At 34.2% G+C, this 27494-nt stretch overlaps 6 protein-coding genes across 10 annotated transcripts in view; all 6 read left to right on the top strand.

The window, feature by feature from the left end:
• The window catches only part of LOC107415521 (expansin-A10), a 66460-nt gene that overhangs the window by 38159 nt on the left and 807 nt on the right, over positions 1–27494 (top strand). The window contains exons 1-3 of one of the 2 annotated variants that reach the window (XM_060816603.1): positions 6301–6310; positions 26877–27034; positions 27170–27458. In XM_060816603.1, coding sequence (XP_060672586.1) covers positions 26902–27034; positions 27170–27458 — 422 coding nt within the window. In that variant the 5' untranslated portion in view covers positions 6301–6310; positions 26877–26901. Of the gene's footprint in view, positions 1–6300; positions 6311–26876; positions 27035–27169; positions 27459–27494 lie in introns of those variants that run through there. The other variant, XM_060816604.1, reaches the window with a different exon arrangement.
• LOC125422204 (cell division protein FtsZ homolog 1, chloroplastic) lies at positions 884–3801 on the top strand. The gene is given in 5 exon segments (XM_060816829.1): positions 884–1028; positions 1944–2245; positions 2636–2735; positions 2898–3115; positions 3294–3801. Coding segments are annotated over 5 exon segments (1002 nt in total). The 3' UTR covers positions 3531–3801.
• On the top strand, positions 4436–10405 carry LOC107407339 (polypyrimidine tract-binding protein homolog 1). 3 transcript variants are annotated; one of them, XR_007240251.2, is made up of 10 exons: positions 4436–4796; positions 5495–5704; positions 6877–6939; positions 7021–7094; positions 7208–7303; positions 8431–8488; positions 8627–8731; positions 8862–8943; positions 9402–9637; positions 9743–9883. XR_007240251.2 is itself a non-coding variant. In XM_048471644.2 (10 exons), exons 1-10 carry the CDS (start codon positions 4614–4616, stop codon positions 9751–9753), a joined length of 948 nt encoding a protein of 315 aa, XP_048327601.1. In that variant the 5' UTR covers positions 4436–4613; the 3' UTR covers positions 9754–9886. The 3 variants fall into 3 exon arrangements, 2 of the variants coding, with proteins under 2 accessions (XP_048327601.1, XP_048327597.1); XM_048471644.2 differs by having other exon boundaries at positions 9402–9467; positions 9743–9886; XM_048471640.2 differs by having other exon boundaries at positions 4437–4796; positions 9402–9514; positions 9743–10405.
• Positions 15127–16576, top strand: LOC107407341 (expansin-A1). Its single transcript, XM_025069780.3, has 4 exons — positions 15127–15219; positions 15366–15505; positions 15640–15928; positions 16107–16576. The coding sequence occupies exons 2-4, from the start codon at positions 15376–15378 to the stop codon at positions 16129–16131; spliced, it is 444 nt and encodes a 147-aa protein (XP_024925548.3). The 5' UTR covers positions 15127–15219; positions 15366–15375; the 3' UTR covers positions 16132–16576.
• Positions 16843–19493, top strand: LOC107407340 (pentatricopeptide repeat-containing protein At5g39680). The gene is given in 3 exon segments (XM_060816602.1): positions 16843–17526; positions 17528–17562; positions 17565–19493. Coding segments are annotated over 3 exon segments (1284 nt in total). The 5' UTR covers positions 16843–17131; the 3' UTR covers positions 18419–19493.
• Positions 19494–21534, top strand: LOC107415520 (polypyrimidine tract-binding protein homolog 2-like). Of its 2 annotated transcripts, none has more exons than XM_060816606.1 (5): positions 19494–19557; positions 19694–19798; positions 19929–20010; positions 20468–20578; positions 20806–21534. In XM_060816606.1, exons 2-5 carry the CDS (start codon positions 19770–19772, stop codon positions 21274–21276), a joined length of 693 nt encoding a protein of 230 aa, XP_060672589.1. In that variant the 5' UTR covers positions 19494–19557; positions 19694–19769; the 3' UTR covers positions 21277–21534. The 2 variants fall into 2 exon arrangements, with proteins under 2 accessions (XP_060672589.1, XP_060672588.1); XM_060816605.1 differs by having other exon boundaries at positions 19512–19557; positions 19704–19830.

Here is a 27494-nt window from a genome sequence, read left to right on the forward strand (position 1 = left end):
TTTCCAAAAAAAATTACAATGGTGTTCAATTTTTATTTACTTTTTTTTAATATGTTAATATGGCTGGCTTACATTATAAAATTATGATTGATATTCAAATTATTAATTTTAGAATAGAAATTAACTTGCTTTGTAATTTTTTTTCCCAAAAAAAAAAAAAAAAAAAAACAAAGGCTATGTTTGATCTTGTTTTAAAAATAAGAAAAATAAAATGTTTTTATTTGTTTTTTAAAAATAAAAATTTTTGGACAACGATGTTTGAAAATAGTTTTTAAAACTAAAAATATAAAACACAAAATATCATTTTAATATTTTTTAAATTTTATTTTTTAATTTATTTTTTAAAATTATTTTTGAAAAATAATAAACAAATAGATGATATTTTATTTTAAAAATAATTTTCTATTTTATAGAACAAAAAATTATTTTAAAGCCTAACAGTCAAACAAACCCAAAAAAACTTGGGGCCTGTTTAGCCAGCTGTTTTTAGAATAGTTTTCTGTTTTTGAAAATAGAAATTTGTTTCTAAAACAACAAGATAGCTGTTTGGCCATTTGTTTCTAAAAACAAATCTAAAAAACAAATTAAACAAAAAAAAAACAAAATTGGAAAAACATCAAAAAGATGTTTCCACCTGTTCTTTCACCTTCGTCACTCGACTATTCTCTCACCTTCTGATTTTGCTGTGGTTCAGCTACATTATCATCAGAGGCAAGGCTGAGATCGTACGGTTGTACTTTTTGATCATATTCCCAATATCTTCATCAGTGGTGACCGAAATCAATAAGTCGAGATCTTCACGGGGTAGCTGGTATTTGAGGGTAAAAGGTCATCCATTGAGAAGGGTCCGAGAGATCTATGCACAGAGCTCCGAAAGACTAGAATGGCATTCGACGACAACTATGCGTGTCTCACCACCGACGTAACAGAACGACTAATCGTGTGGACAAGGAATGATGTGGCCACCATAGCTACACATTATACGGAGCTTCACACCTGGGACTTGAGGAAGATTGTCATCGACCCAGGTCTTTGCATTGCGTGAACGATGAAACAAGTCTACGGAGTCAGAATAATTGAGTTGAATGGTGGTGATAGTGGCACCGACGCTAGCACCGGCAACGGCACTGACAGTGGGAGCAGTTGAAATGGGGGTGGGAAGAGGAGAGTGAGGGAGATCCATGGATGGAAAATGGTGGTTGGTTTTTGATGTGCTTTAAAATAATATATATATATATATATATATATATATATTTTATATTATATATATATATATAATTCATTAATATGTGAGTAAATTAATATTATGTAAATATATATAAATATATTATAGCTATATATATTATATATAAGGTTCTTTGTATGAAAAAAAAAATAAATAAATAAACAAATAAAAACAAAAACTGTTTAAAAACATGTAACCAAAAATATTTTTTGTTTTTTGGTGTTGAAAATTATTTTTAAACATCAATGGCCAAACGCTTATTGTTTTCATTAAACAAAGAAAAATAATTTTCTATTTTCATTTTTGAAAACAATATTTCAAAAATAGAAAACAAAAAATATGATCAAACAAGCTCTTGTTTTATAACTGTAATTGCTTCGGAAAAAGACTCCAATAAGACGTGTATCTCGAATGAATCTTCCTTCCACGAGTACGAGCAAAAAAACTTGTTTTGTAACTGTAATTGCACTTGAGCTATTTTTTATGTTGAATTCAAATTTTGAGAAAAAAATATTTAAAAAAAAAGTGAGCAGTAGAGGAGAGAACAGTAAATTTATACTTTATAAGGCATGTTTGTTTCACCAGACTGGGCCGGTCAGGACAGGATTGTGTCCCAGTCCGATGTTTGGTAGCAACATATAGAGATTGGGACAAGTTGACCTCTACAGTGAATTAGTCCCCCGATCGAAGGATTAAACTGACCCTCTCTCCCCCCTAGGTCAGTTTTGTCCCAAACTCACTAAGGGTCTCGCTGTCTCTCGTTGTTTCTCGCTGGTCTCGCCTTCAATTCCCACTTCGTTTCACCACCGCAAAACACCTTGCTCCTCTTCGAGTCTTCTCAGGACGTGCATTCCTCAGAGTAACAGAAAGAGGGGTGGTATTCGACGCCACTCTGTAGGAGTCGTAAGCTGTTCCTTTGCACCCATGGAATCCGCTAAAATTAAGGTGGTCGGTGTTGATGGAGGTGGCAACAATGCCATCAATCGCATGATTGGTAGCGGTTTACATGGGGGGTTCTCAGTTCAATTTTGTGGGTTCTGGTTAATGCCTGGAAATTTCTTCTATTTCTTGCTGATAGTGTGTGTAATTGGTGTAATTTGTTGAAAACCCACTACGTGCTTATATTTCAAAACATAGGCATTTGAAGCTAAACATTTGGTATATTAAAAGAAAATTACGTCTTCTAGTTAATTTCCTACCGGTGGGTTATTTTCTTTTGACTTAATTTGGTGAGTTTGGATTGAAGTTTTAGATTTTGCTTTAGTGAATAATTAATTTTTAAATAATTGCTACATGAAGTGGCTATATGGGACTTTTTACTTTACAATATGTTGGAAAAGCCTTCTTGTTTGCTTGCAAAGTTGCAATTAGTTGATTATTGATGGTGACGTTTCTCTGCTTTGAGAATAGGGTGTAGATTTCTATGCCATAAACACGGACTCTCAAGCACTTGTACATTCTGCTGCTGAGAACCCACTTCAGATGGGAGAGCTTCTGACTCGTGGACTAGGTGAGGCATTATCCTTCTGCTTGACAAAAATCCCTTTGGCGTGTGCATGCTCATGTAGTTGACCATGCCTAATGTATGCATTAGTATTACAATTGGAGCCAAGTGAATTGGTGTTTTTGGTATAACTAGTCTTGCTTTTTTGTAGTATTTGTGTGTATGTAGGTAAGGGTGAGAATCCACTTTTTGGGGAACAAGTAGCAGAAGAATCAAAAGAGGGAATTTGCTAATGCTATCTTGCATTTATAACAGCTGGTATGGGTGCAGGGACAGGTTCTGGTGCTGCCCCTGTTGTTGCTCGGATTTCCAAAGAGGCAGGTTATTTGACTATTGGTGTAGTTACCTATCCTTGTAGCTTTGATGGACGTAAGAGATCCATACAAGCAGGTGTCACTTTGGCCCTTATTTCAAATCACATAAAGATGTGTATTTAGATATATACTAAACAAGAAATTTACTCAAATTGAGAGAAGTTCTTTCTATTGATGCTTTCTTGTGTATTTCTTGTGGTGAAGTATTTAGACAATACAATTGTTATGCCTTGGTTCTGTTTCTTTTCAGGCATTGGAGGCTATTGAAAAATTGCAGAAAAATGTTGACCCTCTTATAGTGATTCCCAATGACCGTTTGCTTGACACTGCCGATGAGCAAACACCACTTCAGGATGCTTTTCTTCTTGCTGATGATGTTCTACGTCAAGGAGTGCAAGGAATTTTTTCTTTCTTTCTTTCTTTTTTTTTTTTTTTTGGGTGTGTCTGCGTGTGCGTGTGTGTGTATGTTGGTGGTGGAGAAGTTTGACACTGTTGCAAAAATCAAGGTGATTAAAGAAGGGCCTTTACCAATCTAAGACGGAAGGAAGCTAAAGAGCTGGTTGAGAAGGCACCTGTTTTGGTTAAGCAAGGAGTTACCAAAGGAGAAGCAAATGACATGATAGAGAAGAGAAAGGCTGCTGGGAGAGTTGCAATTATGGAGTAAAAATTTTCTGCAATGTTTTTATATCCTTGGTTTTGTTGTAGCTGGTTTTATGGTATCAGTAAAATCTCAAATTTCAAATTATGAAAATTTTGTAATGTGGCCGCTTGGTGGACGTTCATTTATCTTGGTGAAAAGATAGAAGGAATAAATTATATTTTGAGCTTTCATGGTTGCAAAGTCGCTAATCATACACCGTCATTCATATGGATAAAAATTTTCTACTGTAGTTTATTTAGGTTCTAAAGTGGAACCTAAATCTGTAAAATGTTATAATTTTATTTTAATTTATTTCTAAAATTATATATTAATTTAATTTGTAGGTGTTAAAAAAAAATTAAAATTTGTATGTAAATATAAATATATAAATTTACAATTTTAATTAAATATAATATTTTTGTTATGAAAATATAAATATAATTTTTAAAATTTTTATTTTTAAAAAAATTAAAATTAAAATTAAAAAATAGTCCGATCTAATCTGATTCTATATCAAAGGGATAATTATTCTATTATTCAGTCTGAAAATTATGTCAAATACAATACTATATTATTCTATCCTATCCGATCACATCCGATCTGAACCTGTCCTGATCCGGACCTATCCTGCATACCAAACGCCACTTATGGGAGGAAGGAAGGACAGAAAGGTAAATTTGTGCAAACCAAAACGGTGCGCAGAGAGGGGTCGTAGCCGCAAGGTCGATGCTTTTACTCGCACAAAATAAAAGTTGGCCTCGCGCGACAAATCACAAATCTAATCGGGATGAGGCAAGCGCTCGTTTTTTTCTCTTTTCCCTAATTTTGACGGAAAATTTCCAGCACTTTCTCGAGAACCAAACAAGCAAGCTATCTCGCTCTTCTCCATAATCCAAATCTGCAATTATCGGCCGTCGATTATTTTCCTCTATGTCGACCTCGGGGACGCCCCAGTTCCGTTATACGCAGACTCCATCGAAGGTCCTTCACCTCCGAAACCTACCTTGGGAGTGCACGGAAGAGGAGCTTATCGAGCTATGCCAACCCTTCGGTAAGATCGTCAACACCAAGTGCAATGTCGGCGCCAACCGCAACCAGGCTTTCGTTGAATTTGTAAGCAATCGTTTCCCCTTTTTTTTTTTTTTTTTTTGGGATTTGATTTGGGTCAATTATCTTTTTAACAAAACTGTATGTTTAAATAAAAATTGAGGTTTTTGGTGTCTTGGCGAATAAGGGAAATTGGATTTGAAATGTGGTTTTGAGCCTCTCTGGTTGGTGGGACTTTTATTATATTTGAATCGATTAAGGAGCACCATTTTGATTTGATTATTCCCTGAAAGTAGCTAAAACTTTCGAGAACTATAACCTAATTTAGAAATGCTATGTGTGTGTGTGTGTTCAGCTCAAGTCTAGCTACTAGGATTAAACTTGCAGTTACCGCACTGGTATTAGAAGAGAGAACAAGGAGTTTTTCGGGTTGTGACTCACGCAAAGATTTCTTAAAACACATCTCTGAGCAGCTTCTTCAGCTTCGATTTCCATAATATCTAAGCTTTCACCTCATTTTCCGGTTTCCTGCTCGGAAGACTATCAGAAAGACAAATTTTTACTGCCTTGTTTCATTAACCTATCTAATCTTTCGTCGATTAATGTGTTCCCAGTCTTCTTCTTCTTCTTCTTCTTCTTCTGTTTTTATTTTTTTTGTTTTTATTTTTTTATTTTTATTCCTCTTTGAATGCACTTTAGAATGTTCCAGAAACAGATAGACTTTTTCTCAAGCTCATTGGTTGTTACAATGTTGCTGATTGCAGGCAGATTTAAATCAGGCCATTTCTATGGTTTCATATTATGCTTCTTCTTCAGAGCCCGCCCAAGTTCGTGGTAAAACTGTATATATACAATATTCGAATAGACATGAAATTGTCAACAATAAAAGTCCCGGAGATGTTCCTGGGAATGTCCTGTTGGTGACAATTGAGGGTGTAGAAGCTGGTGATGTGAGCATTGATGTTATTCACTTGGTGAGTGATCTTGCAGTTTGTCTTTGGATCTAAAAGTATGTTTCGTCAACCATATCCATGTTTAGAACAGTATGAAATCCTGGCTTAATTCAACATCATGGGATGATAAATTAATCTTTTATAAGTTTCGCAAAGCTGATATTTTATTGAATTGTTTTCTTATTTTTGTGTTTGATTTTTAAGGTAACTATTTATAATGAGTTGTTTAGTCTGTTCCAAGACACAGCAATGCATAACTTAGAACCTTTATGAGATTTATTTCTAGAATTCAAAGCTGTTGTGCTTAATATATTGTGAATTTGTAAATAAAAGTGTATATAAATAATGGAAAGTCAGGATATCAACATCAGGCAACATGCTATGGATGTTATCTCTCACAACATGTTGTCTGATGTATAACATATCCTGAGCTGAAGAGGACTATATAAATAATTCTAGTCATAGTTACTTAAACAGTATCTCAACAATTTCCCAGAACATCCTAGGTGTTTGGGATGGTTAAGAAATGTTCATATCGTCCACAGTAATTTGTATGCAGGAAAAAATATGGTAGGAAACTGGTTGGAATATACAATATCCAACTGGAGAAAAAAAAAAAAAGAAAAAAAAAAAAAAAAAAAGGGAAGATATAAACATAGGAAGTTGTATCCCACAAGTGCAGGAAATATTTATCATTATTAACTGTAAAAAAGGTGATCAGTTGATTTCATGCTTAAATGTTTAGTGTCTTTTGAACCGATTTCTCTTTTTGTTGTTCCTGTTGATATTTATTATTTCTAGTTTTATAACTTTAACATGGTGAAGTAGTGGATAATGTTGGTTTATTTTGAATGTCAGAAAAAATTCTTGCTCTTTTTATCAACTTTTATTTGGCATTAGCATCCTGATCATAGTTTCATTATTTTAATTGAAATCAGTTGAACCACAGATGGTGATGTCTCTTATTTAAATTCTTTTGTTGGAGACAGTTTGGAATTATTATGTACGTCATACTCCTTTGTAAGGTCACGCATTTATGTACAGGTGTCATTCTGCACTTACTACTCATCTGTTTGAATTTTTCTGTAGCCTTGTATTAATCTTGCTCCAGGGGAAGATCTCTAATGGTGTATTAACTTGTTTCTTTTAGCAATTAATATGGTATGCTCATGATTATTTGTAATGTTTTTCAGGTTTTTTCTGCTTTTGGCTTTGTGCACAAAATTGCTACATTTGAAAAGGCTGCAGGTTTTCAGGTAAGGCATTAGATGTATTGGATCTTTCTTGAAATGCATTATTTCTATGTCACTCTTATTTTTTTCTGTTTATCTTTGCAGGCATTGATTCAGTTCAGTGATTCTGATACTGCATCTTCGGCCAGAAATGCTTTGGATGGAAGAAGTATACCCAGGTATGTAGTACTTCACATCCCCTTCATTTTCCCTCTCCCCCTTTTTCACCTGTTATGGACTTTAAGATTTGGGAAAGATATGCTTATTTGAGCTTGTGGTGTTGTACATCCAGGTATTTGCTTCCAGAGCATCTTGGTTCATGCCACTTGCGTATTTCTTATTCTGCACACACTGATCTAAACATCAAGTTTCAGTCTCACCGAAGCAGGTAAGAATGCATTGTATATCTACAACCTATTCATTGTCAATCCTAAATTTTCTGTGTTTGAAATCTACATATTGCTAGAATCTTTTGATATAGTTTTTGTTTGTCGATGGTTTTGGCATTTGGGATGCAGCTAATTGATGTGTGCCTTTTTCATCTAGGGGTTAGTGAAGCCTGGTAGCCAGAACACAGATGTGTTACCATTTAGTAATTTCCTTGATCTTCTGATTGTAGTTTAATGCATTTGTTGATATCATTGTAGTCAAAGTTCCTCATATGTTATTCTGGAAATGCACTAGTGGAAAAATTACTTCATTTGCGAACCTTTTTTTTTAAAAAAAAAATCAAATTGACTATAAATCCTAGACTCTTCAAGTTCGAATTTTCCAGAAATGTTTGTCTTGCTACTGATATATTTTCTTTCTTGTGATGTATCTTATTCATCACATTGGGGATAATTCTTTCCTTCCTTTCCTTTTATAGACTGACTAGTGATGTTAACATAATGCCTGTATATCATCTGAAGAAGTGTACTGGAAACTTGCTGGGAAATCTTTCTTTCCCCATTTTCTTTAGATGACAATTTTTTCCCCTTGGTGATATGCTTCATTTTTATATATTTTATGTTTTAATACAAGTGTCTTATACAGTTGCTTCAAAAATGTTAGAACACTCAAAAGTGGAAATGTAAAAAATATCTAAGCATGTTTTGCTCTCATCCCTCATAATTTATGGAAGTATACTTTTTTTCCTTCTTGAATTCATCACTTCTTAAGTTCTATCACGTTGGTGGCCTGTTTAGTTGAAAATTCACTCAGTTGTGGCATGCTTTTTTCCTCTAGGTCCTATTATTATTTATTTTTATTTTTATTTTAATTAACTGGAATAAATTACAGATTTCCAGATCCCACTAATCATTATTTTGTGTCATAAAGTCTTTGAAAACATGTAATGTTCTGCTTTTTTGGATTTGCAGCTTTCTCCACTATCTGTTTATTTTTATTGAACCTTCTATCTTGTAGGAGACGTCCAAAACAATTAGTAACTCTCTTGATGTCTGTTATTTTATTTAGTGCCCATGTAGGTTTTATTTGTTAATGCATGTGAATTTCATTCGCATGGTTCTGCAGGGACTATACAAATCCATACCTTCCTGTGAATCCTACTGCAATAGAGGGAATTGTGCAGGTATTTCTTATTTCTTGTAATTTTTCTGTACCATGTAACATTTTGCTTGAATTCTTTAGTATGTAACATGTGTATGCACTACTCAGTGCTTAAGCTAAAACAAAAAAGCGTCTTGATCTGATTGGCTTTCATGTCCAGCCCGCTTTAGGTCCTGACGGTAAAAAGAAAGAGCCAGAGAGTAATGTGCTTCTTGCTTCAATTGAGAATATGCAATATGCTGTTACTGTGGATGTTCTTCACACGGTGAGGGTTTACAAGTTTTGCTTACTTCAACTGTTCGTCTTTTATCCGTGGTCTTTATTCATTATGTTGTTTGCTGATCTTCTGTAGGATATTTTTATTGATAAATTGCTTGCTTTTTGCATTGTTGTAGGTGTTTTCTGCTTTTGGTACTGTCCAGAAAATTGCTATATTTGAGAAGAATGGCCAAACACAGGCATTAGTCCAATACCCTGGTATTTCCCCTCCCTATTGACCATTTTATTCATTATGCATTTTGTTTTCCTTTCAAACATATCTTGGACTAGAAATACTCTGTTTCTATATCATAGCCACAACATGAAATTAGGTTGGTGCTTTTGTAAATGGATTTTTTTCATTCCTTCCATTTTGCAAGTTTATCCGCAATGAACCGGTGAACCTGAATTCTAGTTATATTCTACTGAACCCATTCCGATTTGAACAATTTCTCTCTTTTGTGTTCTCTCCCACTGCTCATTTCTTGAAGCATAAGCTTTGGTTAAACTCTTGAACTCTCAGACCCTGTTTAATCAACCCTCCATTTAATACCATCCCAGTTGGTGTCGTCAATGCCAGAAGAGAGTGCATTTATGCTAACATGTACCTTTATGTTACCTCTCTAACATTTCAATATACTTTCAGACTCATTAGATTTATAAGTTGTATTCTCCAGATCTCACTACCGCAGCAGTTGCCAGAGAAGCTTTAGAGGGACATTGCATATATGATGGTGGCTATTGTAAGCTTCATCTATCATACTCTCGTCATACTGATCTCAATGTGAAGGTATAAATATGTGTTTTTGAGTTGCATTCATGAGAAAAAAATATATATATTAGAGCAAAAATAATGTAAAGGCATTCTTAGAAGATAAAGTGGATCCATTCTTGAGCCAAACAAAGCTTGAATGTATGCTTCTTGACACTCAAAATTCTCTGTAGTCATGATTGCTTTCTATGTTACAATATGTTTGGGGCATTATCACTAATTATTTTTACTTATTTCTGCTTGTAGGCTTTCAGTGACAAAAGTAGAGATTATACCATTCCAGATGCTAGTTTGCTTGCAGCACAACAAGCTTCAAGTCTCCCCCCTGCTCCGCCTGTGTGGCAGAATCCTCAGTCTGCTCAAATGTACCCAGGGAATGACTTTGGTGCCACAGCAGCTGCACATGCTCAAATTCCGCGTGGTCAGGTGGCATCGTGGGATCCTAACATGCAGGCAGGAAGATTGACTTTTGTACCGGCTGCTAGTTCCTATCCCAGTCAAAACTTTGCAGCAGCTTCGGTTCCGGCATACGCCACTGCAGCAACATCAGGTGGTTCCTTGCCTCTATCCCAAAGGAGCCCAATTACATCTGGTGTGCCTTCTTCAGTAATAACACAGCCAGGAGTTCCACCGAATTTGCGGCCTGGTGGTGCTTCACCTCCAGGAGTGCAACCTGGTGGTGTTTCACCCCCTGGCCAATCTTATTATGGTCAATAGGTTGTATTTTACTTCTTTTTTCCTTTTTCCTTTTTTTCTTTTTTCTTTTTTTTTTTTTGGTTGTTTTATTTTCTTAACTGAATGCAAGTTAATACTGTTTCTAGCTCCTTTCCTTGCGGGAATATCTGGCAAAAAAACACAAAAAATTCACACCCAAATTCAATTGCAGCTTCTGAATCTCAAATTGTCTTATCTTCTGTGATTGGAACCTGTAATTCTTGTGTTAACATTTTAATACGTTTTAATACGTCATACGTAAAAATTTTGTGATTTCTTCGCCACCACTGCATCAGAGTACTACTATGTTATCTGTTTTTCATGTTTTGATTACTGGTACTCTTGAGATTACATGTGGATTTTAAAAGTTAAAATTGAATAAACTGAATTCGCAATCATAATAGTTTGAAGAGTAATAGAGTAACATGAGAGAAATACTGTAGGAGAAGGACGGTGTTATTTATTATATAAACCACTCGTACAATTTTGTGCCCTATTTGCTTGAACTGGCAGGTCCACAAATCCCTTGTCTCTTGCATGGCCTAAAAGGTTCCGGAGCCTTGTCTTGTTCCCAAAGAGAGGTTTTTTCCTCTTTTTTCTTTCTTTTTTGTACTCAAAACACTTTTCTTGAAAGGCTTTGTACATACATTGAGAAAGATGTAAAAAGTAAAGTAATGAAAAGTCTGTATATGGTAGGCCTAGTTGTTATAAGCAGTGGATTTGTAATTAGGGCTCAATTTTCTGAGTAGCCATGTGCTTTTCCATCTGTAGGAGTACTGTGAATAGCGAGTGCTGAAATCAACTAACCCATCTGCACCTCTCAACACTCGATCACATCACATTCCCTTGGACCTCTCTCCATCTCTTCAGGGGAAAAATAAATAAATAAATAAATTTCCCTCCTCATGTTCTAACATTGGAACGTGCCTGTCTCTTCCTGATGAACCTTTTGATCGAGACTCATTATCCATCCCCTAAAACCCATGTCATCGCTATTGTTAATCTTCTATATGAACCAAATCTATATAATAAATTTACCAGAATGTGTTTTTCCAATAACTATCATCCACTTTTTAATGAACAAAAATAATGACATTGTCAAATTGAATGGATTGTCTTTTAATTAATAATTGAAAATCCTTCTCATGTAGCATTATAGAGTGAGATACTTGGAAGAAATCGAATCTATTATATATTTTTTAGCTGAATAAGTCTATTATTTTCACGCACATATATAGTTTTCATTCAGAAGAAACAAAGAAAGCTTTCTTTTTCTCTTTTGCTTTTTCCACCTTCCAAGAATTTTCGTGCATCCAAAATGAAAAGAAACAGGATCTGACAAGTTCTTCTGTTCCATACTGATTCTGATGCTAGTCGACTCGTTATAATAAAATATCTTTCTAATTTTATTCCCAGATATTTTATGTGTTCGAATGATCAGAAAACTTTCTATAAATGCATGTATATAATTTTCAACATTCCACAAAGTCTTCCAGCATACTTTGCTAATGTTAAAATGGAAGTTTGGACAACTTGTTAATCAATTATAGATTAGCCAAACAAAGAAAAATATTAGTAAATAGATCGTATAAATATATATATATTCAAACTCGTAGCTCTTCCAGACGTGTTTATGTAAGTCGACGAAGAGCTTGAAGCTGCCAGCAATATTGTGGCTGATATTAATTCCCTAATCATGACAAATTAAATCAGAGAGATTTTAGGGATTTGGTGGTGTCTCATATCCTATCTTAAACACATTAATAAACCACATGTGCCTGAGTTGATATCTGTTGCTTCTTCTTAATTACATCTTCAAATTCTCGTGTTGTCATTTGATTTGAAAGGTGTGTATTTGTTTCCGAAGTTTATAAGTTGCACTTTAATGATGGTAAAGAACGATTCCTCAATGGTCTTTGGGAAGCGTGTACTCTAGACACGTTAATACAAGTAAGTGATGGGTTTTTTTTTACACCTAAAACACACTTTTTTTTTTTTTTTTTTTTTTTTTTAACTTTTGGATTATAATATATTTTAAAACTGAAAACGAGAGTGATTTTTTCTGAATCTGGTTGAATCCTGAATCTAGAGTTTGTATTCCCTGAATTAAGCTTTATAGATGCAAAACATTATTATATCATTTTAAATTTTTTGAGATAATCTAACTTAAATATTTAAAGAGAAATATTATAGATATATTTAATTTATTAATATATTTATCAAAAATATATATGTTATTATTTAATTAATTAATATATTAATATAATTTAAAAATATATACATAAACATTGAAAGATAAATATCATTAAATATAAATCCATTAAATTATACTAAATATATTTTTAATAGATTAGATATATCACATATTAAAATATTAACACAAAAATTCGACAGACATCTGTACTCTGTCAACTTACCCATCTTTTATTAATGGAAATAATGATCTTCGCTAAGGAAATTGGATATTTACTATTTAGTAAATTTTTTTTTAATGATATTAATGTTATTAAAATAAAAATAAATTTAATGATTCTAATGTGAATAAAAGTAAAAATTTAATAATAAATCCTCATGAATTTTTTTTATAAAAATATATATAAATTTGCATATTAAATTCGTTGGTAATTAAGAGACCCATTGCCCTCTCCAACTTTAATCCCACCCAAAGAAATTTTGTGCATATAATATAATTAAAAAAAAAAACTTTAAAAGCGAAAGAAATTTAAAAAGAGAGAGCTATGTCAATACGGCACTTGTGTAATTAAAATGAACAAGTATCGGCACTATTTCATGGGAATCTTTGGAACTTTTTATCGAAAAAGAAACCAAGTTGGTGTTAAAAGTGCGACGGTTTATTTCAATTAGGCCCTTCTAGAAGGAATATCGACTCTAACAAGCTTCTCTATCTATCAAAACAATTGGAAATGTTTCCAAAAAAGGAAAAAGACATACGAAGTACAAAAACTTCACAACTTTCTTTTATATCTAAAAGTAGAATGTCGTAGCCGCCCAATAATAACTCCAACCCCATTGTCCGTTAAATCCGTTCTGAATAATCTCCACCGATTTAGGGTTGTTTTTGCTCTTCCCTTACCTAAAAAGAGTTTTTATTATTTTCCCATATTATTTTAAATTGGGCAGCCTTTGATAAGAAAACCAAATCAAGTTATTTTTAGGGCCACCAATTTAGTCCAAAATAGATACCTCCTTTTCTTTGTCATGAAACAGTTATAAAATTCATACATGCCATTTGTTTTCCATATATTAAAAACTAATTAAGAGATTAATTACAAAATGATGTTTAATCTAATTGCAGTCTCAAATGCGGAGAACAATCAAGCACATTGAATATTTAATCCTCAATGATAGTTTAAAAAAAAAAAAAAAAAGAACCTTATATAAAAAGAAACGTGTTTATTATTACCCAAAAAAGTGCTTAATGAATACTGTTAAAAGTACATATTTATACTGATTTAAAACACATATATCATAGTGGGATGGACTGGAACATAGAAACAAATTTAACTGTCTTTTCACCCGCTCCTTTTGGTTTTGAAGTCACATTCTTAAGTGACACTTTCAAAGCCACACTTTCAATCCTAAAAAGCTCAAAAAGAAAGAAATAAAAAAATTAAAAAAAAAAAGTTCATTTCCTCAAACAACCTTTTTCCAAGGGTCCTCTCTAGCTAATAATTTGTTATCGTTTTCTAATTTTTTCTCTCTACATCTAATAGTACCAAAGTCTTTTAAATTCTATGGTATATGCTTTCTTATTCTCTTCTACTTTTTTTTATGCCATAAATCTTGTGCCAAAAAAAAAAAAGGGCTTGCTGCGGATTGATGGAGGCGATGCTCCGAAATAGTGAACGAAAAGGACGGTGTTATTTGTTGTATAAACACGTGTAGCCGTGCCCTATTTGGTCGCCTAACATTGCGTACGCCTAACATTGCGTAATTGGTGGTAAATTCGTGGACTGACTGTTCAGATGCTGAGTCAAGACCCGAGTGGCTTTTTAAGAGTGGCAAAGTTAATGATGAGACTGGACAAGGTGCTAAGCCCAAGAGCATGGTCCATGTGATTACCTCCTTCAATGCCGGCTCAAGTTTACGTGGGCCTTATGCAGATAACGCCTTAAAGGAGTTTTATTTGTTTTTAATACTCAATGAAAATTTAATGATTAACACTAAAATATTTTTTTAAAAAAATCATACACATAAATATATTATAAAGTATATAAATAAAAATTAAAATTTCATTTTGAAAGTTGAGAGAGGAATAAAAGCCTTTGGTGTAATACATCAAAATTCTCAATTTACTTCAAATATAATGAAGTTTTTTGGTTTTTAGAATTATTTGCATGTTGCATGGAAACAGGAAAAGTCACTAGATTACCATTTCCAATGCAAGATCCAGGGATTAAGAACAAAAACCCACAATGTTTAACAAAATCAAGCTTAGATTTTGAAGAGAAATCAAAAGAAAACTCATTGAAAAAATTAAACTAAGCTCTCGGAAGGGAGGACAATTTGTTTTTTTTTTTTTTGTTTTTAATGAAAATATATATTCTCATTGAAGGAAAAATTGAAAAATACATTAAATTAATTAACAATTATTTGCCTGCAAATTAGATTGGTCAAGCCATTAATGTATTTATTGCAATTTTACCTTTTCAAATCTTGTTGAAATGGATCCACAAATTCATCATTTATAAATTTACTTCGACTAATATAAAAATTAATCCTGTTAAGAAACATTAAAAATGATAAAAAAAAAGTAAATATTAAAAAGAACTCACAAAAACATTATATCTTTCATTTTTTTAAATTTTAGTCACGTCATTTTTAATGAGCGATACTTTCAAAGCCACACGTTTCGATCCTATAAAGCTCAATCCTGGATTCTATTTCCTCTACCACAAAGCCTCAACTCTCCCCAAAAAAAAATAAATATATATATATATATATATATATATATATATTTCATTTCCTCAAAACAACCATTTTTCAAGGTCTGCTAATATTACTCTCTAGCTAATAATTTGTTCTCGTTTCCAATTTTCTCTCTTTACATCTTGTAGTAACAAAGTCCTTACATCTGGAATGGTATATGCTTCGTTACTCTGTTCAACTTTTTCATGCCTTAAATCTTGTGCAGGGAAACAAAAATGGGCCTGACGGGGATTATTTTGATGGGCTTGCTCTTAATGCTGTCATCCGTTGAAGCCTACGACGGTGGAGGCTGGGACAGCGGTCATGCCACTTTCAGTGGTGGAGGAGGGGCTTCTGGGACAATGGGTATGCAACAAACTTTGGAATTTCAAAATCCAAAGTCAATTTTGTATTCCAATATAAAAAGGCAAACAATAAAATTCTTTTAACTTTATTTTTTGTTTTATTTGGGATATATATATATATATATATGTATTTAGGAGGGGCCTGTGGTTACGGAAACCCAGATAGTCAAGGTTATGGGACTAACACGACGGCATTGAGCACTGCATTGTTCGACAATGGGTTGAGCTGTGGGGCATGTTTCGAGATTATGTGCGTCAATGACACCCAGTGGTGCTTGCCGGGGACCATTGTCGTCACCGCCACTGATTTATGCCCACCAGGTGGTTTGTGTGATCCGCCAAACCAGCATTTCGACCTCTCTCAGCCTGCCTTCCAACTCATTGCGCAGTCCCAAGCTGGGATTGTTCCCGTCTTCCACCGAAGGTAATTAATTAATTAATTAAATAACTTGCGGTTATCCACACCTCACTCCCGATAATTTTAGTAATCTTTTGTCCCCGGTAAAAAAAAAAAAAAAAAAAAGATGCATGGATCTTACTTTGCTGGGCAAAAGAGATTATAGCTTTATTAACTTTATGATGTGGTGTGGGTGTTTTTGTAGGGTAAGTTGCGAAAGAAGTGGATGAATAAGGTTCACAATCAATGGGCATTCATACTTCAATCTGGTGCTAAGTATAAGTGGGGTCTAAAGGAGTTTATTGGTGTGAGGGAAAACTAGGGTAGTTTCCACGTAGGTGCAATGTGCCAGCTAGGCTGTGCCCACATGGCATGGAAAATAGACGGTTTCAAAACCTTGGTCTCATCTCATTCTTTATTTATGGAGGAGACGTACACATATAGAATTTGTATTGTTTGTCGTTTGTTTTCAATTCATGTTGATTTGATAGCATATTCATATTGGCCCATACTGTATCATATGGGGAACTTTGTGTTGCCGAATGTATAGGCTGGAAACTTGTGGGTTTTCTTCACCTTGGGCTCATATGTAGGGCCCAAGTGACCAAGCCCATACCTTTATTTTTCCTTAAATGTATACATATAGTTGTGGTATTTCAATTTTTGTTGATTGGACAGCATTGTCATATTGGCCCATACCATATGATGTGGGGTACTTTGGTTGCCAAATGTATGGACTGAAAATTTGTGGGTTTTTCTTAAACATGGGCTCGTATGTAGGGCCTAACTGCCAAGGCCCAAACCTTTTTTTGGGGAAAAAAAAGTATTATTTATAAATTAAAAAATTATCTAAATATTGAGAAAATCGTTGTCAAAAGACTCAAACAGTCTTTGACAAGCAGATGTTGATATAACGATAAACGCCCTTTAAACTCATAGTATTAAGATTGTGTATTCAAATTATATATCTCCTTTTTAATATAGAAAATATTACAATTCTGATAAATAAAACTCAATACCCAAATAAGATTTTAAAGGATAACTTGCATTTTTCGCTTTAATTTGTTGTTTTAGTGAATAATCATCTTATTCAATTATAATATAATTCGAGGAGCCAAGAAAGAAAAGGTTATAAAATGCCAAGTGTGTAAAGGTAAAAGGTTTCATGTTTGGGCTTGTGCTTGGGCATCCAAAATCAGTGGATTGAGAGATTGAGGGGCAGTGCGGCAGATGCCCACAATGAAATGTCCAGGTGATCACTTGGCGCCTGCGAAGTTGACACCATTTCTGTTGAAACCAAAGCACAAAACCTCCTCTCTTGATGACTCCATTAGGATGTTGAAAGTAGCAGCTGATACTAAAGACCTTAAACTTGGCAAAATAATCCATGCCCAACTCATTATTTCCAATCCAACCTCCACAGATGCTGATATGAGTCGAACTAATTCACTCGTCTTTCTCTACGTGAAATGCGACCAAGTTTCAATTGCCCGCCAATTGGTCGACCGTATGCGCAAAAGAAATCTGGTATCTTGGAGTGCATTGATGGCTGCGTATTTACACAATGGTCATGCCTTGAAGTTCTTGGATAGTTCAAGAGTATGGTTTGTGGTTGACAATATATGTGAGTGAGTACATATTGACTACTGTTCTTTCTTCATGTTTGATAGTGGGAGAGTTGAAGAGGGTAAGCATTGTCATGGATTTGTCCTGAAGTTTGGAATGGTGTTTCATCCGTACGTGAAGAATGCACTTGTTCACTTGTATTATAGATGTTTGGAAATTGATGGGGCTATGTATGTTTTGAATATGGTGCCAGGTTATGATATTATTTCCTATAATTCAGTAGTAAACGGGCTCTTAGAAAATGGGCATCTGAAGGAAGCAATAGAAGTTTCAAGGATGATGGTAGATGATCATGTCACATGGGATAGTATTACTTATGTTACCATTTTTGGCCTTTGTGCTCGTCTTAAAAATTTGAGACTTGGTCTGGAGGTTCATGGACGGATGTTGAAGACAGAGGTTGAATGCAATGCCTCTGTCAGCAGTGCAATAATCGATATGTATGGGAAATGCGGTAGGATCATAAATGCAATGAAAATGTTTGGTTGCTTGCAAACTCGTAATGTTCTCTCCTGGATGACAGTCATGGATGCTTATTTCCAAAATGGGAACTTTGAAGAGGCATTGAATCTTTTCTAGAAAATGCAACTTGAAGGTGTTATGCCAAATGAATATACTTTTGCTATCCTGTTGAACTCGAGTGCGTGCTTGTCATCACTAAGACATGGAGATCTATTACACGCCTCTGCTGAGAAGTCAGGTTTAAAGAACCATATCATCGTTGGAAATGCATTAATCAACATGTATACCAAGAGTGGCAACATTGAAGCAGCAAATAAAGTGTTCACCAACATGATTAACCGGAATTCTATAACCTGGAATGCAATGATATCTAGGTATTCCCATCATGGACTTGGTAAGGAAGCTCTGAATGTATTGAAGACATGCTAGCTGTTGAAGAGTGTCCTGACCATGTAACTTTCATTGGGGTCCTCTCTGCTTGTGCTCATTTGGGTCTGGTGCAGCAAGGGTTCTATTATTTGAACCATCTAATGAAACAAATTGGTATCAAACCTGGAGTGGAGCATTATACCTGTATTGTCAAGCTTTTGAGCAGGGCTGGACAACTTGACGAAGCTGAGAATTATATGAGATCTGTACCAGTCAAATGGGATGTTGTTGCTTGGTGTACTTTACTCAATGCTTCCCATGTGCATCGGAAATATAGTTTAGGGAGATGCATCACAGAAATTGTTGTAGAAATGGCCAGAAATGGACCCTAATGATGTGGGAACACATATACTATTATCAAATATGTATGCCAAATAAAGGAGATGGGATGATTTGTGAAGATGTGGAAATTGATGAGGGATAGGAACATCAAGAAAGAACCTGGAGTGACCTGGGTAGAGATAAGAAGTACCGCTCATGTCTTCGTTTCGGAGGATTCGTTGCACCCAGAATCTAGTCGATATGTAAAAATGTAGGCGAGTTGTTGGCAATGATAAGACCTTTGGGCTATATGCCCGCCAGATATTGCTGCAGTACTGCCTGATGTTGAGGATGAGCAACTAGAAGATTATCTTAGTTATCACAGTGAGAAACTGGCAATAGCATATGGCCTCATGAAAACACCTTGTGAAGCACCCATCCGTGTAATTAAGAACTTAGGATGTGCAATGATTGCCATACTGCTGCAAAAATGATTGCAAAAGTCACGAATAGGATGCTCATAGTTAGACATGCCAACTGGTTCCATCATTTTAAAGATGGCTGCTGCTCTTGCGCAGATTACTGGTGAAAAATTGGACAATTTTAGGATAGAAATACAAGATTTGCAACTCTGTAGCTTTCCATTATAGCTTTCAATATTGTTTCAGTTTCATACTCTACTTCCACTTTCTTGACGAATATAGAAAAATTCTCAGTGAGTTTCTGGCTTTCTGATTGTGGAATTTAGCACCAGGCTTTATTTGGGTCAACTTGCCAAAGCTACTATAGCCCAAAGCCAGGGTCAAGACAGGTTCTGCAGGGACTATACAAATCCATACCTTCCTGTGAATCCTACTGCAATTGAGGGAATTGTGCAGGTATTTCTTATTTCTTGTATTTTTTTCTGTACCACGTAACATTTTGCTTGAATTCTTTAGTATGTGACATGTGTATGCACTACTCAATATTTGAACTTAAACAAAAAAGCGTCTTGATCTCGGCTTTCATGTCCAGCCCACTTTAGGTCCTGACGGGAAAAAGAAAGAGCCAGAGAGTAACGTGCCTCTTGCTTCAATTGAGAATATGCAATATGCTGTTACTGTGGATGTTCTTCACGCGGTGAGGGTTTACAAGTTTTGCTTACTTCAACTGTTCGTCTTTTTTACATGGTCTTTATTCATTATGTTCCTTGCTGATCTTCTGTAGGATATTTTTATTGATAAATTGCTTTCTTTTTGCATTGTTGTAGGTGTTTTCTGCTTTTGGTACTGTCCAGAAAATTGCTATATTTGAGAAGAATGGCCAAACGCAGGCATTACTCCAATACACTGGTATTTCCCCTCCCTATTGACCTTTTTATTCATTAAGCATTTTGTTTTCCTTTCAAACATATCTTGGACTAGAAATACTCTGTTTCTATATCATAGCCACAACCTGAAACGAGGTTGGTGGTTTTGTAAATGGACTTTTTCATTCCTTCCCTTTTGCAAGTTTATCCTCAATGAACGGTGAACCTAAATTCTAGTTATATTTTACTGAACCCGTTCCATTTGATCAATTTCTCTCTTTTGTGTTCTCTCTCTATGCTCATTCCTTAAAGCTTAAGCTTTGGTTAAACTCATGAACTCTCAGACCCTATTTAATCAACCCGCCATTTAATACCATCCCAGTTGGTGCCGTGAATGCCAGAAGAGAGTGCATTTATGCTTACATGTACCTTTATGTTACCTCTCTAAAATTTTAATATACTTCCAGACTCTCATTTGATTTAGAAGTTGTATTCTCCAGATGTCACTACCGCAGCATTGCCAGAGAAGCTTTAGAGGGCATTGCATATATGATGGTGGCTATTTTAAGCTTCATCTATTATACTCTCATCATACTGATCTCTATGTGAAGGTAAAGATATGTGTTTTTGAGTTACATTCATGAGAACAAAAAATATATTAGAGCAAAAAAAATGTAAAGACATCCTTAGAAGATAAAGTGGATCCATTCTTGAGCCAAAAAAAAACTTATATGTATGCTTTTTGTCACCCAAAATATTCTGTAGTCATGATTGCTTTCTATGTTACAGTATGTTTGGGAAATTATCACTAATTATTTTTACTTATTTCTGCTTGTAGGCCTACGGCGACAAAAGTAGAGATTATACCATTCCAGATGCTAGTTTGCTTGCAGAACAACAAGCTTCAAGTCTACCTCCTGCTCCGCCTGTGTGGCAGAATCCTCAGGCTGCTCAAATGTACCCAGGGAATGTCTTTGGTGCCAAAGCAGCTGCACATGCTCAAATTCCTCCTGGTCAGGTGGCATCGTGGGATCCTAACACGCAGGCAGGAAGATTGACTTTTGTACCGGCTGCTAGTTCCTATCCCAGTCAAAACTTTGCAGCAGCTTCGGTTCCGGCATACGCCATTGCAGCAACACCAGGTGGTTCCTTGCCTCTATCCCAAAGGAGCCCAATTACATCTGGTGTGCCTTCTTCAGTAATAACTCAGCCAGGAGTTCAACCGAATTTGCGGCCTGGTGGTGCTTCACCTCCAGGAGTTCAACCTGGTGGTGTTTCATCCCCTGGCCAACCTTATTATGGTCAATAGGTTGTATTTTTACATCGTTTTTTCTTTTTCCTTTTTTTGTTTTTTTTTTCTTTTTATTGTTTTTGTTTTATTTTCTTTACTGAAGGCAAGTTAATGCTGTTTCTAGCTCCTTTCCTTACGGGAATATCTGGCCAAAAAAAAAAAAAAAAAAATTCGCACCCAAATTCAATTGCCGCTTCTGAATCTCAAATTGTCTTATCTGCTGTTATTGGAACCTGTAATTCTCGTGTTAACATTTTAATATGTCATACTTACAAATTTTGTGATTTCTTCGCCACCACTGCATCAGAGTACTACTATGTGATCTGTTTTTCATGTTTTGATTACTGGTACTCTTGAGATTACATGTGGATTTTAAAAGTTAAAATTGAATAAACTGAATTCGCAATCATAATAGTTTGAAGAGTAATAGAGTAACATGAGAGAAATACTGTAGGAGAAGGACGGTGTTATTTATTATATAAACCACTCGTACAATTTTGTGCCCTATTTGCTTGAACTGGCAGGTCCACAAATCCCTTGTCTCTTGCATGGCCTAAAAGGTTCCGGGGCCTTGTCTTGTTCCCAAAGAGAGGTTTTTTCCTCTTTTTTCTTTCTTTTTTGTACTCAAAACACTTTTCTTGAAAGGCTTTGTACATACATTGAGAAAGATGTAAAAAGTAAAGTAATGAAAAGTCTGTATATGGTAGGCCTAGTTGTTAAAAGCAGTGGATTTGTAATTAGGGCTCAATTTTCTGAGTAGCCATGTGCTTTTCCATCTGTAGGAGTACTGTGAATAGCGAGTGCTGAAATCAACTAACCCATCTGCACCTCTCAACACTCGATCACATCACATTCCCTTGGACCTCTCTCCATCTCTTCAGGGGAAAAATAAATAAATAAATAAATTTCCCTCCTCATGTTCTAACATTGGAACGTGCCTGTCTCTTCCTGATGAACCTTTTGATCGAGACTCATTATCCATCCCCTAAAACCCATGTCATCGCTATTGTTAATCTTCTATATGAACCAAATCTATATAATAAATTTACCAGAATGTGTTTTTCGAATAACTATCATCCACTTTTTAATGAACAAAAATAATGACATTGTCAAATTGAATGGATTGTCTTTTAATTAATAATTGAAAATCCTTCTCATGTAGCATTATAGAGTGAGATACTTGGAAGAAATCGAATCTATTATATATTTTTTAGCTGAATAAGTCTATTATTTTCACGCACATATATAGTTTTCATTCAGAAGAAACAAAGAAAGCTCTCTTTTTCTCTTTTGCTTTTTCCACCTTCCAAGAATTTTCGTGCATCCAAAATGAAAAGAAACAGGATCTGACAAGTTCTTCTGTTCCATACTGATTCTGATGCTAGTCGACTCGTTATAATAAAATCTCTTTCTGATTTATTCCCAGATATTTTATATGTTAGAATGATCAGAAAACTTTCTATAAATGCATGTATATAATTTTCAACATTCCTCAAAATCTTCCAGCATACTTTGCTAATGTTAAAATGGAAGTTTGGACATCTTGATAATTATATATTAGCCAAACAAAGAAAAATAATAGCAAATAGATCATATAAATATATATTCAAACTCGTAGCTCTTCCAGACGTGTTCATATGGGGCCACGAAAAGCTTGAAGCTGCCATCAATACTGTGGCTGATATTAACTCAATAATTATGACAAATTAAATCAGAGAGATTTTAGGGATTTGGTGGTGTCTCAGATACTATCTTAAACACGTTAATAAACCACATGTGCTTGAGTTGATATCTATTGCTTCTTCTTAATTACATCTTCAAATTCTCGTATTGTCATTTGATTTGAAAGATGTGTATTTATTTCCGAAATTTATAACTTGCACTTTAATGATGGTAAAGCTGGATTCCTCAATGGTCTTTGGGCAACCTGTACTCCAGACAAGTCACGAAAAGTAAGTGATGGGTTTTTTCACAACTAAAACCTTTTTATTATTATTATTTTTTTAGATTAAATATATTTCAAACTAAAAATGAAGGTAATTTCTTCTTGGTCTGATTGAATCCTGAACCTAGAGTTTATATTCGTTGAGTTAAGCCTTAAGAATGTAAAATATTATGATATCGTTTTAATTTTTTTGAGATAACCTAACCTATATATTTAAAGAGTAATATCATAGATATATTTACCAATATATTTATCAAAAATATACGTATCACTATTTAATTGGTTAATATATTAATATAATTTAAAAATATATAAGTAAACTTTAAAAAAATATAAATCAATCAAATTATGATAGGGAATACTCTTAATAAAAATATTGATAGATTAAATGAGATTTTTAGTATTAGCTATGTTCATAATTCATTTGGTTTGAGATCTATACATAGCCATTTCTAAAAAAGGTATAATAATAATAATAATAATAATACTTCCTAAGTTTTCAAAAATTGTTCTATAAATTTAAAAGTCATGCAACTTGAGTGATTGGATCTAAACTTGAAAAATCAGCCCCCTTAGTTTGCATATATCTGCAAATAGCGTTGTCATTTATAAATATAGATGGTCCCCCAGAGAAGAAATTTTGTTGTTGTTGTTGTTGTTGTTTTTTTTTTTTTTTTTTTTTTTTGGTTTTGGGGGGGGAGCGGCGGGGCGGGTGGATACTAAAAGAAAAAAAAAAAAAGAAAAATTATTATCCATACCATACACCATAAAATGCATATCCTGCTAAAATAATTCTGCAATGTAATAGAAATAGAGTATGTATGGTTTTTCTCCATGTTTGCTGGTGACAAGACCAGTATAGCCAATGTGACATTACATCAAAAAACGCTCTGAACTCTTACATGCTGGGGCCTCCTTTCCGCCACAGTTAAAACGCACTTGTAGTAAAGGAAATCATGTATAATATTTATATATGTATATCCCAAAGGTCTCTGTTATGGTTAAATATATATATATATATATATATATATATATATATTCAAGAAAACTGAGAATAAATGGCTAACTGACCTTGCAATGATACTTAACGTGTACAAAAATGACGTGCACTGGTAGGTTGTGAGCATCTACATTAAATTGGGTATACCTTCTTGTCTACAAAATTAAAGATGAGGAAGAAGAAAGCTGAAATATTTGTTTCCTCTCTGAAGTCTTTACTCCAACATACATGTGGATATACTCCTCAAGAGGCAGACAAATTTCTGCAAAATGAATTCCTAATACAATCCTAATGACTTAATTTGTTGGTTTATATTAAGGATTTGTGTGTGTTTTATTTTTCCATTCTCCTTCTGTCCAGCTCATTCTGAAGGAGCTCTTGGTCCACCTCCTATAAACTTGAAATAGAAACTACCATTTGATGTGTCAAGAGGTTAACTGGCCCAGTAGTTGTGAAGAAGTGTTTTACAGCTAGGGTAGATGTGTTTTAGCATTTAGTATTTACCACCAAAATGTAGCTAATTAGAAGCAATATGGCTTATCATTATTATTATTAAGGTCTGTGGTCCGAGTCACATATGGAGTCTGTGTGCATTGTGCTCTGTGACACATTCATCAACAGGAATAAGCACATGCATTTGCAATTCTATATATTGATTATCAGCCTATACACCTGTAACATCATCAGTTACACATCTTTTAAACATAAATAAAATGATAATATATATATATATATATATATATATATATATATATATATATTTTCGTTTTTTTATCATTCTCTGTACTTTTCTCTAAGATTGTTTAAATGCTTCCTAGAAAGTTTACAAACTTATTGAGAGCTTGTAAAGTAACTTCCTCTCTTCTTCTATTTTTTTTTTCTTTTTTCTTTTTAATGGGGTTGGGTTGGGGGGATGGGGGTCGTCCCTGTTTCACAGATTTAGAGTTTGTCGGCAGTCCTTTAAAAGGCTTTCTTGTTTTATAATTAATCTTGTTCTGATTCAAGAACCTTTAGAATTCTCCAAAAAAGCTTTTTCTAAATTACAAATGGATCTAAAAAATTTCCCTGGTTTGATTTGTAAAGTTTGCTTTTTCATCACTCAAATCTTATCATATTAAATTGGGCACCATTTATTAAGAAAACCAAATCAACATATTTTAAGGACCACCAATTTAGCCCAAAGATACGTCCTTTTCTTTGTCATGAAACAGTTATAAAATTTTTATCAAAAAGAAACAGTTATAAAATTAATATATACCATTTGTTTTCCATATTTCAAAAACTAATTAAGAGATTAATTACAAAACGGTGTTTAATCTTAATTACAGTCTCAAATGCAGAGAACAATCAAGCACATTGAATATTAATCCTCAAAGACAGTAAAAAAGAAAAAAAATTGTATAAAAAGAAACGTTTTTATTTTATTTTATGTTTTTATTTTTTTATTTTTTAGACGGGGCATTAACATTACAGGGACTAGGGAGGATTGGGAGCAACAGAGAGAGGAAAGCACTGAGTGTGTAGTGTCTAGGATTGGCAAAGTAATAAATGAGACAGGATCTTTTTTTCCTTAATCAAGATTCCCAAAGCTATTAAACAAAGAACATCATCCATGTGCTCTTATTTCTTTCAATTCCCAACCATAAGTGCCATTTAATGCCAATCTTCATTAAGTATGCATATCATATCGATATGACAGCAAATGAACAATCATTTTGCTAATCAAGGATTTTTTTTTTTTCTCACTGCCGCTACAATCTTGCCTGCTGTGACAGATACAGGTGTATTAGAAAAACTCAGGAATCTGGAATTTACTCAACTTTTTTTTTTTTAAAATAAAAAATAAAAAATTTGAGAGCCAATAACATCATGCATGGAATATTGAATATATTTTAGCTTTATATATTTGGGGCTTCCAATTTATACATTAATCTAGCTAAATGCTTAATGAATACTATTACCAAAACAAAATGCTTAATGAATACCGTTAAAAGTACATATTTATATTGATTTAGAAAACATATATCATAGTGGGATGAGCTTGAACATATAAATAGTGGGATGAGCTTGAACATATAAACAAATTAAACTTTCTTTCCATGCCATACTTTGGTTTTCAAGGCACCTTCTTAATGGATACTTTCAAAACCACGCGGTTTCAATCCTCAAAACCGCTTTCCAACCCCCCATTCAATTTGCACTAGTGTAAAAAAAATAAAAAAAATGTAATAATAATAATAAAATAAAACAAAATCCCAAAACCCCTTGCTTGAGCATGGACTCGCATTGCATGGTACTTCTAAAAAAGCTCCAAAAAAATAAAAAATAAAAAATTGTCAAGTTGTCAGTGATATGTGATGTTGACTGGCCTCTATTTATTCCTCCTCAAATCCACTACTCCCCATTTCATTTCCTCAAACAAACTGCGTTTTTTTTTTTTTTTTCCCAAGGTTTGCTATATTACTCTCTAGCTAATAATTTCTTCTCGTTTCCAATTTTCTCTCTTTTCGCTTCCCTACTCAAGTAGTAGAAGAATATTATTGCCAAAAAGTTGTAGAAGAATTTGGCAAAAAGGATATTGTTACATCTAGTAGTACCAAAGGCTTTTAAATTCTATGGTATATATGCTTTTTTACTCAGTTCAACCTTTTTATGTCTTAAATTTTGTGCAGGAAAAAAAAAAGAAAAAAAGAAGAAGATGGGCTTGTTGGGGATTTTGCTAATGGGCTTGCTCTCAGTGTTGTCATCCGTTAAAGGCTACTACCATGGAGGAGGTTGGAGCAGTGGTCATGCCACTTTCTATGGTGGAGGAGATGCTTCTGGGACAATGGGTATGCAACAAATTCTGGAATTCCAAAATCTAAAGTCAATTTTTTGTTTTCCTATATAAAAAGGCAAAAAAAAAAAAAAAGAAAAAAAAAATTTCTTTTAACTTTATTTTATTTTTATTTGGGATATAAATTTAGGTGGGGCTTGTGGTTATGGAAACCTATATAGTCAAGGTTATGGGACTAACACAGCAGCACTGAGCACTGCATTGTTCGACAATGGGTTGAGCTGTGGGGCATGTTTCGAGATCAGGTGCGTCAATGACCCTCAGTGGTGTTTGCCTGGCACCATTGTCGTCACCGCCACTAATTTCTGCCCACCAGGTGGTTGGTGTGATCCTCCAAACCAGCATTTCGATCTCTCTCAGCCTGTCTTCCAACGCATTGCTCAGTACAGAGCTGGGATTGTTCCCGTCTCTTACCGAAGGTAATTGAATAATGTTTTTACCCTCAGTAAGAAAGG

The sequence above is a fragment of the Ziziphus jujuba genome, chromosome 4 (assembly GCF_031755915.1).
Source record: "Ziziphus jujuba cultivar Dongzao chromosome 4, ASM3175591v1".
In the NCBI taxonomy this organism is placed as follows: Eukaryota; Viridiplantae; Streptophyta; class Magnoliopsida; order Rosales; family Rhamnaceae; genus Ziziphus; species Ziziphus jujuba.

Bases quoted from the DNA above. Each gene is read 5' to 3' on its own strand.
- LOC107415520 (XM_060816605.1), top strand. From the start codon at position 19,763: ATGCAATATGCTGTTACTGTGGATGTTCTTCACGCGGTGAGGGTTTAC. The intron at 19,831-19,928 runs GTTCGTCTTTTT...GCATTGTTGTAG, and splicing joins AAGTTTTGCTTACTTCAACT to GTGTTTTCTGCTTTTGGTAC. The intron at 20,579-20,805 runs GTAAAGATATGT...TTCTGCTTGTAG, and splicing joins ATACTGATCTCTATGTGAAG to GCCTACGGCGACAAAAGTAG.
- LOC107407341 (XM_025069780.3), top strand. From the start codon at position 15,376: ATGGGCCTGACGGGGATTATTTTGATGGGCTTGCTCTTAATGCTGTCA. The intron at 15,506-15,639 runs GTATGCAACAAA...ATATGTATTTAG, and splicing joins AGGGGCTTCTGGGACAATGG to GAGGGGCCTGTGGTTACGGA. The intron at 15,929-16,106 runs GTAATTAATTAA...GTGTTTTTGTAG, and splicing joins GTTCCCGTCTTCCACCGAAG to GGTAAGTTGCGAAAGAAGTG.
- LOC107407339 (XM_048471640.2), top strand. From the start codon at position 4,614: ATGTCGACCTCGGGGACGCCCCAGTTCCGTTATACGCAGACTCCATCG. The intron at 4,797-5,494 runs GTAAGCAATCGT...TGCTGATTGCAG, and splicing joins ACCAGGCTTTCGTTGAATTT to GCAGATTTAAATCAGGCCAT. The intron at 7,095-7,207 runs GTATGTAGTACT...TTGTACATCCAG, and splicing joins GATGGAAGAAGTATACCCAG to GTATTTGCTTCCAGAGCATC.